The sequence below is a fragment of the Fulmarus glacialis genome, unplaced genomic scaffold (genome assembly GCF_000690835.1).
Source record: "Fulmarus glacialis isolate BGI_N327 unplaced genomic scaffold, ASM69083v1 scaffold11766, whole genome shotgun sequence".
NCBI lineage: Eukaryota > Metazoa > Chordata > Aves > Procellariiformes > Procellariidae > Fulmarus > Fulmarus glacialis.
This window is the reverse complement of record NW_009218794.1, coordinates 20,300-31,349: the sequence shown is the minus strand read 5'-3', so window position 1 is coordinate 31,349 and position 11,050 is coordinate 20,300. Positions and strand designations below refer to the sequence as shown.

Below are 11,050 nucleotides of genomic sequence, written 5' to 3'. Positions count from 1 at the left end.
TAGATCTGCAGCCATGGAGTGTTACAGGGTTGCATCTGTTCTGGAAGCAGAATCTGAAACACTTTTATTAATAAAACATGGATACGAACACAAGAAACTGGACACGAGCAACAACAGATTATGCACAAAATTTCTTTGTCAGTATGTTTCTCATCTTTTTGATGTAGATTCAGTCCTATCTAAGATGTACTTGTAAGTCTGAAAAACACTCTGGATCAGAGAGACTTAAACAAGGTCTGTGCTTTAGTGTGCTGCGAAGTGAATTGAGAATGAAGGAGTGCAGAGCATTGCTATGAATAGAGAAGATGATGTGGTTCATCTTACCCAGGTTTGTGTCCTGATGGATGTGATTATGGTAGTGAGTTCACTTAAAAGCAGGTGCAAACTCTTTAGAAAGTGGATGAATACACACAGTGTTCTCTGGTAACAACTTTTCTCCTCTATCTGCAGTGTAGTCAGTGTCTTTGTTTTGTTGAAATGGAAACCGATGTGCTGTTTGACATTCCTGAAACAATTATTTTCAGATGCTACAATATGTTAAGCCTAGAAAACTGCAGAAACACTTTAATGACTTTCCCCCCCCCCCTCGCTCAGATGGTCAGGAGCCGTTAATGCCTGCAGGCTCTCTTCGTAAAAAGAAACTGGCAAAAAGACCTGGATACATGAGGCCAGAAGCTCAGCGACAGATAGAGTTTCAGTCCCTGGGTGCCTGCAAGCCATTCAACCCAGAAGAGCTCAAACATGGCAGGCAGCACTGTGGAGACTTTGAGAACTGCTCTCTCTGCAGACAATACAAAAATAACTTTGAATTCTTACACTGTAGTTCAGTTGCAAATTGTGCTGTAGTTCCTGCTAATGGGGAAACAGTGTTGGCCGCTACTGGAAATATGCCAGGGAGCTGCAAAAATCTTTCATGTTGGAAGAGTCCACAATCAGAAAACACAGTGATACCGGTTTACCCTGCCGCAGCAACAAGCAAAGGAGATGTTTCTGCTGTATGCTGTACATGGCGGAAGAGCCATGGCGTGAAAGTGAGCGAGCCCCAAAACATGTATGCTTTGGATCAAACGGAAGTGAATAACAACAGTGAATATCAAAACAGAGATGTTGTTTCTCGTTCTGTTGGTGCACATGATAGCTTTAGTTCAAGTTTCAGCTTTATACAGCTCTCCCTGAACTCATCCTCTGGAGTAAGCGATGCTGAAGGCAAGTCAACTGTTGAGGAAGCTGAATACGTTCTGCATCCCAGCATCGCGGGAAATCTGCAGAAGCCAGCAGAGATAGCGCAGACTCATGAGCACTCGAGAGCTTTGCATTGCTTCTCCAGGCCCAGAGAGGATTTGGAGGATGAAAATGAGACCACAGCAAATGATAAACTACAGGACTATGAGACTCTCTCTCTCTCGGATACAGATGCAACATTTTCATATTCTACAGATTCCTCAGATGCAGCATCTGCTGGCTCTTCTGTCACCTCAGGCTATGAAAGTAGCTTTACTGTTAGTGACCATAACTGGGATACTTTGATGAAAAAATACGAACCAGTGCTACAGGACTGCCTGCTTGGCAACCGCAGTACATTAAAGGTTAGTTATTTCACTTCATCTTTGATTCTTCCTCCTGCCTCCAAAACATTTGTATTTATAGTGCCAAAGTCAAAGTTGATGTACGAGTTGGGATATTAATGGTTTTTGTGACATTTGTTCATAGAGGTTTACAGTAGCAATCTGCATGACGAAAGTGAGAGAACTGGTTTCCTTTTCTTTTTGTTTTTTTAAAAAACAGGGGATATTGTTGCAGTACCTCATTCCTGTGTTCTGCTGAAACTGTGATCCTCTCATTTCTAATATGTTACACATCAGTTTCTGAATTCAACAAAAACCATTTTCTTTCACAGGTGGCTGTTTTGTCTGCAGTTTGGAGTATATGTAGTACAAAATTTCGGGGTGGTAAGAACTCCTTTCTTGAAGCACCATGATTTAACAACACTAAACTTTGTAATTGGAAATGTGTAAGTTTAGCCAAAGATTTCTTGGAGTGGGGCACCTGTATGAGAGTAGCCTGTAATCTAATAGAGGGGTACTTTCCCCACACGAAGAAAAATGGGAGTCAAGTTCCTGCTCTAACTCAAACTGGGAATTGAACCTTTTTAGTTCCCCCCTACCCCAGAGGAGTTCAGGGCTGTTGCGTCAGGAGTCTTTCTTTTTGCACATGTATATACCCACATGTATACCTACCACGTTTACAGGCAGTCTCATTCACTGTGTTCTTTGTGGGAGACGGGTGGGGAAACCTTAAGAAAGATCAGTTATGTTTTGTTATACAGTTTTTGGGATGGCGGTGTGGGAATCAGAGGGGAACCATTCTGAGCTTACCTGCGGTAAGGAGCCAAATATTGGCTGTATTGTGCATGCAGGAAACAGTAATCCAGAGATTAATGTGGGCACGACGGATTTAACAGATTTGCTCAAGATGCACTAAGTGGGCAGCAGGTTTTTTTTGATGTGGTGGGTTGTTTTTGGTTTTGTGGGGTTTTGTTTTTTTTTTTTTTGGTCTCTCACTAGTGCCCTGAGTTTCTGTGATGCCTTTCAGAAACCCAGGTTCTGCTGATTTCTCAGCTCAGACATACCTGCACTGTATTGTCTTTAGGCCTGATGAAACAACCTGCTCTGGGGAGGCTTTGCACAATCCTGCTGTCTGGGTAAGACAGAAGATCAAGAAATTTTTATTCTTACTTTACTCTCCATGACACCTGACCTGGGCTTACGATGCTCTCTAATACTTACTTTTCACAGAGGATACATGTAGGACTCAAACTAGATTCTCTTATTTACAGACTTCACACACATTGACATGGAACAGTTTCTTTGGCTTCATGCCTGGAATGACAATGTGCCCATAGTCTGGGATGGTTTGGGAAATTAATTTGCTGCAAATTTGGGAATATATAACATAATCAAAACAGGAAATTTTCTGTCTTTTCAGTATGCTTATTTGATAGGCACAAAAGAAACATTGCTATCTTTACTTTCTGTATTCATTAATTCACTGAATGGAGAATTGGGGATTTGTGCCCCCAGATGTCCTTGCCCTTGGTTAGCCAGTCGTGTATGTTTAATTTGAAGCACCTGCCTATTTTAATGATAATGAGCAAGTCTCAAACTTTTCAGAAAGGAACAAAGGCAACTGTAGTCAAGAAAAGGAGACAATACCAATGTTGTTAAAATTATGCTTTTTCTGTACTTACTAAAAAAAAAAGTGGTCATCACACAGTAGAGATACAGAACATGCCACGCTGAAGCAGCTCTTTCATTAGTTGAGCTCTAAGCATCTTACCAGCCTGCAAATAGAAAGCACTTTACTGTGGCAGCATCAGTCAGTTTGCTGTGGGCTTGCCTGGGCTGTGGTACCCAAGCAGACTATAAATGACCTGCCACTGTGAGCGCATGATGGGATAAACACTGCAAACAGCAGCAAAGCTGTACTCTCGGTATAGATGGTTGTTATACATCATATATATGAAAAAAGTGTCATTTGAACCATTCCTACTGCAGGCTTCTTTAAAACTCTATCAAAAGTATGGCATAAAATACAAAAAATAATTTATGGTGAGGATTCAGAGCTCCTCCCTTCAATATGTTTCACATTCCTCACCAGCCTCGGAGAAAAAAGATTGGACTTTCAGGATGTGGAAAAACAAAATAAAATAAAGCCTGGAGAGAAAGGGAATATATATAACGTTGTTTTTTGTTTTTCCTGAAGGGCATCCTGTAGCCTACTATTAATCAAGCATTTTTTTATTCTTTTATTTTTTTATAGTTCTTTTCTGACTAGTCCACTTTCACATACCGTATTTAGAAGGGATACCATTAATTTAAATGTCTTGCCTAATTTGTGTGTTGATTGTGTAGTCATGATAACTGAGTGTTTCTATTAAGTTGTTGACTGGGTGTACCTATTTTTCTCTATGCAATTTAGAGTTTAAAGATAGGGATTTAAATATGAAAGAGTTTCAGGGAGGAGTGAAATCTTTTGTAACTGCAGAATGTCTAAAGTATGGATTTTCTTGTGTTGGAAAATGCTTTCCCAAGCACTTTCAGGCTTTGGGCTATAAGAATATATGCTGCTTCTTTTTTAAGGCCTACCTTTTTCAGTGCTGATAATAGCTTATTTGGTACAGGTCATGTATAAATTTAATAAGAAAACACTTTTCAATCTTGTTACTGTAGCCATGTTAGGTTGTGGCTGGCATGGCAATGAGGAGAGGACTGCCTACCTTCTAACCAAATTCTTCTAACAGTAAAAACTTGTAATGGCCTTTGAACACACACCTGGCCGTATGAATTTTTAGTAAATTCAGAACTTTGGTTCAGACCCTTCATGTTAACAAAGAGAAGCAGTAACTTTTGAAATAAAACTTGCATTACGGTAAGAGTTTCTTTTTGGGTGTGAAAGAGCACTCTCTGTGGTATAGGTGTCTTTGGTGTTTTGCTTTTTTCCGCATCTAGCATATGCAATGTGAACATTTCTGAAAATGCAAATGTCAATGTTATGTAGATGAGCCTAAATTATATTTTAATGAAACTTCATTGGCTGCATATGAACACAATTTTCTGTGCCATAAGATGAGTATACTTGTTCCAAAATATTCATACTGTATTTCTTTTTTTACTTACAGAAGAAAATGTGGTTTGCATATGGAAATTCTGGATTTGTTCTGTGCAAAACTCACAGGCAAAAAATTGTTAGAATGGGCTCAAGAACACACTTTTGAGAACAATATGATCAGGGGTAGATGTCATGCTGACAGAATCCTCTAATAATCCTTACTTTGATGTGTTCAAAGGGTGAAAAATATCCTATGATCACATGATCTCTTGTGCTTTTCAAGAAATATTGTTTGTTATTCTCTGTATGTGTTTGGACAAAAGCCATGCTTGGCTCAAGTAGCTGCAGTTCAGCTGACTTCCAAATAGGTCTGTCCACTTAATAAATGTTGGGCTTAACTCTCAAAATTGGGCCATTCTAGTGATGTAGTAATCCATTAAATTTATATTATGTAGAGGTTAATAGTCTAAATAGTTTTAAATGCAACTTCTTCATAATTAACTTTTTTCTCTTTGCATAGATAAAATCCTTGATCTTACGTCTTCAGAGGCTTCAGGAAAAAGCAATAGAGGAAGATGACTATGATAGAGGTGAGAGTTGCTCCCCCTTGCCCCCCACTGGATCATGCTGCTTTTTTTTTCTTCCTTCTCCTTCCTTCCTCTATTAATTTTATTTTATATTTGCTATATAGCAATGGTTAGGTGTGGAAGACTAGTTCAATGAACTGTATTGTTTATTCTGTCATATGGCAGGAAACAAATTAAAAAAAGAAGTAGGTCAGCAGCAGGTAGCAACAGTTTTTATTTTCTTGAGCCACATCACCATGTGGGAAGGTTGAAATCCGAATATCCACCATCTGGATCAGCTGTTTTGAAGCAGCACGACTTTAAAAAATGCAAAAATGAATGAAAGCTTTGAAGGGAGAAAGGACAGGCACTGGCTGCTGACAAGAGTATGATTTGTGGCTTACCACATTTAGTCATGACACTACAGCAGGGCTCAAACACAGAAATGAGGTCAGTAGCTATTATAAAAGTGAATGATACTGTCCTGTGGGATTAACTTGATGTCCACTGAGTTCAATCAAAACCAGCTAGAGAACATGATGGTGATACAGCTGCTGGCAAATACCTGTATTTGAATAGTGCTTTTCCTTTCAAATGCCTTGGCACTTCTGATAAGCTCTGTGTGTGCGGACGTTAATAATTAGAGCATCTATTAATATACATCTTGGGTTTCGTATTGTTTCCTGTTATGGTAGTCTGTTCAGGTACTCATATTTTGATAGTTTTGAGGTTCTAGATTAAATTCTTCCTGCTAGATCTATCTTCAGTTGGGAAGCCCTGCAAATGTTCCAGTAAAATCTGCATGGGTACTTCAGAGAATAAGGCTGGAAAAAAATAGTTCCTTTCCTGCCACTTTTTTATTCTCAGCTTTTTAGGGGCTGGGGAGTGGTCAGACTCGTGGTTTGCCTTTCAAAATTAATGTGTGAAGCTTTGCAGTTGTACCATGGTTCTGTTTTCCTGCCCCTGAACATGTTCCCCAAGATGTTTAACATGTGTTTTAATAGTGTCTAGGGAGTAGATGTGTAGCCCTTTTGCAGGAGTGATTCTGTTGGCCTCTTAAGGGCTCACCTATATATAGGAGAAAAGTCTGCTACTGTCACAAGTCATTCTTTTAATGTGGCATCTCCCAGCGGGGAAAACCTTTACGTATTTTAAAAGCTGAGGATGTTGTAGATATTCATGGGTTTAATCTCTGTCAAATAGACATTATTGATGTGTATGCTTTACATGTGTAACACTCATAACTCTTCTTTTTTAAGTGCCTGTGGGTTGAGTTCCCAGTTGGATACTTCCCGACAGCTGTGTACTCAGTGCGTGTGGTTCCCACAGACTCCAGCTGGGATTCTCTGGGCAGTCAGCCGCTCTAACAGCAGTATTTTAGTATATCAGGTATGACATCTGCATGTGATGTCATATAGTCGTTGACCACAGTGGAAAATGATGACTTGTCTAACTTTGCACAGAAAGCTCTTCTGTAGTTTTCATGAGTGCTAGTCTTGTGTCTTCAAAATAGAACCATCTTTCTGTTGACCATCATTTTTATCAATTACCTTTTTTGGTTTCCACCCTAGTTATCAGGCAGATAGCACGGAGGGTGGTTTGCAGAGTCTTGCATTAATTCCCCTCAGGAAAATGGTCTGGCTGAAATGTGATTTCACCAGGTGTGGTGGACACAGCTTACAGAGAGCAAAATTGGCAGCAGTCCAAAGGTGGAGAGGAGCATCCACAAGTGGGATTGCTGTTTTCTGTGCTAAGTCTGGCATATATAGGCAGAAAGCATTTGTCCTGATACGGGACTAGATACTGAGGTGCTTGAGAGACTTTGCCTTGGGTTCCTCCATCCCTTTGAAATCCATTTTCACACAAGTGTTTTCAGAAAATGCCACACTCCTTTGTGATACGTGACCATGCATCCTTAATTTTATCAGTTCCTAATTTTTGGGTCCTTGACCCACTTTCTGTCATACTGGTCTTTGTTCCTCTTCTGATACAACTGTAAGCCAGGGGTTTTTTTGTGACTACTTTTCATTATTTTCATGGTATCTGAACTGGCTTCCTTAGTTTTTCTTTTGTGTAACACAGGCAGCATATCTCCAGGGAAAATTCACATGGAGAAGGTGCAGTGCTGCAAGAAGAATTAGAGGTGTCACCTTCCCTCCTCTTCTTGCAGTGGCAACTTTCCACCTTTGCTTTTAGAGCTACGTCGCTGCTCTTGGTGGAGAGCAAAGTCTTGCCTGGCGTGAAGTTTGAAAGCTTATTAAAGAGCTTACAGATTGGCCCAGTACCAATTTCTGTTCAAGTGAAGTCTATAATTAGCTTTCTTTAAAAGGGATATTATTGCCAAATATTGCTAGCAGGGAATGGAATTGCTAAATGTGCAGAGACCTGTGATGTGGGGCATAAATGGAAATATATTATCAGGGAGCGGGAGAAAACGACATGATGTATGTGGAGGGCTGAGGACATTTTAACTATAATGCTAAAAGGAAAATTGCTGTCCCTGTAACTTGTGGGATGACTTTGAGTATAGAGCGAGTCCTGTGTTAAAAGCAAACTGTTCTGAAGTGGAGATTGTGGTGGTGCTGTGTGTGGTGGTAGCACGGGTCTTGCTGATTTGGGAATGCTGCAGGGGAAGGGGAGATTTAGTGTGATATGAGTAGCTGTGAAATGCCCTGTACGTGGAAGAGGTGAGTAGAGGGGAAGGAGAACAGGTGGAGGTGGGGTATGGGTGGCTATGCCCCCAAATGGAAAACGAAATTGTCAATAAATACATTATCGTGTGTAACTATGTTATCGCTTCAGTGGTAGAGGCTCTTCTCCAACTTCAACCATAGACAAGAACTCAAAGAGATTTTCTGACGTCAGCTCTCTGAGCCATCCAGTCTTGCAGGAGAGGGCTCGGTTTTTAACAGCAGTTCAGCGGGAGGAAGATGTGTTAGCACTTAAAACTCCTCAAATTGCTCAGGACTGGTTTCTGCTGTCTGACACTGCAAACTTAGAAACTTAAGGAAAGGCAGGCATCTACTGTCCGACATTGCTCGTGCTCTACAACTACCTGAAAGGAGGTTGTAGCGAGGTGGGGGTTGGTCTCTTCTGCCAAGTAACTAGTGATAGGACGAGAGGAAATGGCCTCAAGTTGCGCCAGGGGAGGTTTAGACTGGACATTAGGAAAAACTACTGAAGGAGTGGTCAGGCCTTGGAACAGGCTGCCCAGGGAAGTGGTGGAGTCACCATCCCTGGAAGTATTTAAAAGATGTGTAGATGAGGCGCTTAGGGACATGGTTTAGTGGGCATGGTGGTGTTGGGTTAACGGTTGGACTTGATGATCTTAGAGGTCTTTTCCAACCTTAATGATTGTATGATTCTGTGATTCTATAGTTTATAGTAACTTTTGAAACTGAAGTGTAAGTAAAGTGGTGCCCCTACAGAGTGGGGGAAGTGATGCACTGTGTTTTCGGTTGTGGCAATGAGACTAGGAAATGGCACAGATATAAAGGCAAGTTTTTCCCACTACAAAGCCTTGAACAAATACCTTATTGCAAATAGGTCAGGAATAAGGATATATTTGTTTTTCCCCTTTGCAGAAACAGAACAGATGCTTGCTGCTTGGGTCTGTTAGAGAACATGTGTGTTTTCCAGGTTCATGTTAATGAATTAGCATTTATTTCCTGAACAGATAATGATTTTTTTTTTTTAAGGGATATTTAGAACCACAACCCTCCATTGTTGTTTAGGAGAGAAGTGAATGCCTGTTTAAATCTTCAGCTTGTTTCTTCCTATTTTTTCCTTTCTTTAGATGAATCTGTTTGCTCTGTCTTCCTGCTCCCCTTGAGCTTGGGAGGTGGACAGCAGAAATGGCTTTTGCCGTTGCTTGTTTACCTATGCTGTGCCTTCTTAAAGAACTGCTTTGGCACGGTTAGGGTGTTGGTGTAGAGGAGCTTCAGTCAGTCATTCAACTACAGTTTCTTCCTGTACTTTCTGGCAGTGCCATGTGTATGGGGGTGTATGTTTGTTCTGAGAGCGTTGGGGGGGCTGCTTGGGGCAGAGGCTGCCATCCCGTCCCATGTTTGTGCTCATCTGCTAGAGGTCACCAAGCACAGTGCTGTGAGACCTGCAGGGTGCTCTCTCTTCATACTGTAGCAACCATGGGTTGTTTCAAATGCAGATGTTCCTCGGCTGTGAAATGTTTGTGTGAAATGCATATTCAGTGAGACAAGAATCCTTCTCAGTCCTGGTTTAATTTTAAAGAGGAACCATTAGGATGTTACATGTTTTATTGCTTGTTCAGTTTGGTAGGTGATGAAATACCAGGAAGTAGCTTATTTTTTCTGTATTTACTTATGGTCTCCTCTTGATGGCCACATTACTGTATATTTTCAAAGCAGGTACGGTACCATGGAATATGATAACAGTGTTTTGCCTTGCGTAGCATATAGGAAAAATTGGTCTGTTCTCCAAGGATCACTTGGAATGTTGTCATGGCTCATTATTCATGATGGAGCTTGACAGCTCCAAGGTTAAACACACTGCTGAATACAGGAGGTAAAAAAGAAAAAAAAAAAAAGCAGCATATTTTTGTGTCTGTGAGAGTTGTGCTTGCAGTGGAAGCAAGTGTATTTTGCTCAGTACAAATCTATTGCCCAAACATTTAAAAACCCTTTTCTTGTTCTTTGCTTCTTGAACTCCTCAACCTTGCTTGGTGCAAGGGGCAAATGGATTGGTAACTAAGTGTCAGGACTGAGTCTTGCTGCCGAACTCCACTAACGGTTCACATGCTATCTTGTTACTCAGAAATAAGTTTCTGCAGAACTACTGATTTTTTTTTTTTTTGATTCATAATTTTGTTTTTTTTTTTTAAATTCTTGTATGTAGGAATGTGAGCGTATGGATTCACGGCTTGGAACTGGTAGGGAACGGTAAATTCCCCGTGCAATCAGATTATATTCAGAGTTAGGGTTCTCCAGTGAAGGTCATTGAGTAGATCAGAGCAAATCCTCATCAGTCCAACATGGCACATAGAATACGGAAACATTTATGCTCGTCGTGGCAAAACCCATCCTATCTCTGCAATGAAAATTCATGCTGTAGATACGTGTAATATCATGTGAGCCTTCAATTATTTTAGTTGAAGTCTCAAAGCTTGAGCTATATGAATTGGTGAGCTGCCATGGGCTTGTGCACTGCATGTTCTGCAGAAAAATAGTGTTTGTATGCTGTTTTCTTTTTTTTTTGCTCTTTGCTCGTGATCTTTGAGACCTCTTCATACCAATTGTCCTTTCCATGTCTCAGGATCTGCAGGGCATCAAGGGCAGAATCCTGTGCTGTGTAGGAGTTGAGGAGTCTCATTTTGCACATTTTCCATTAATCACAAGTGTAGGAAGGGAAAGGAAAGGCTTTGTAGCAGTTAGCCTCCTGTACTTTTACAGTAGAAGAGGTGCTATTGCTCACTTGAACCAGCTATTTGTTTTAAGGCACCTGTAGAGAGAGAAAACAATAGAGTATAATGGTAATGTCTGGGTTGAAAATGCCATTTGTTAAATGGTATTCAGAGGGTGCTATTTCTAGTCATAGCTCAAACATTTGAACCAATTTGATCTTCAAGCAGGTGGGTGTGTTTGGTGGGTTTTTTTGTGTGTTTTTGTTTGTTTTTCCTGCAAGACCTATCTGCAGTTGAGGGTTGGATAGAATCCCTGCTTTACTGTACTTCCATTATTTTGAACTAAAATGCTTGCTTAACAGATGGCTGTTATAACAGGACACAGAAGTGAAGGCAAGTTAGCTCCTTTCTGAGGAAGGACAGTGAATTTGAGAGAGAAGCTATATCTGGAATTAAGTCTCAAAAAACATGTTACTTTGGATTGTACTTGTTTCAGGAT

At 40.6% G+C, this 11,050-nt stretch overlaps 1 protein-coding gene across 1 annotated transcript; it reads left to right on the top strand.

The window, feature by feature from the left end:
• Window positions 1–611: 611 nt before the first annotated feature.
• Window positions 612–5,198, top strand: LOC104078504 (disrupted in schizophrenia 1 protein-like; the record flags this gene model as incomplete). The annotated part of the gene is made up of 2 exons (XM_009580155.1): window positions 612–1,586; window positions 5,129–5,198. Coding segments are annotated over exons 1-2 (1,045 nt in total), but the record flags the coding sequence as incomplete, so codon positions are not given.
• Between the last annotated feature and the right edge of the window lie 5,852 nt (window positions 5,199–11,050).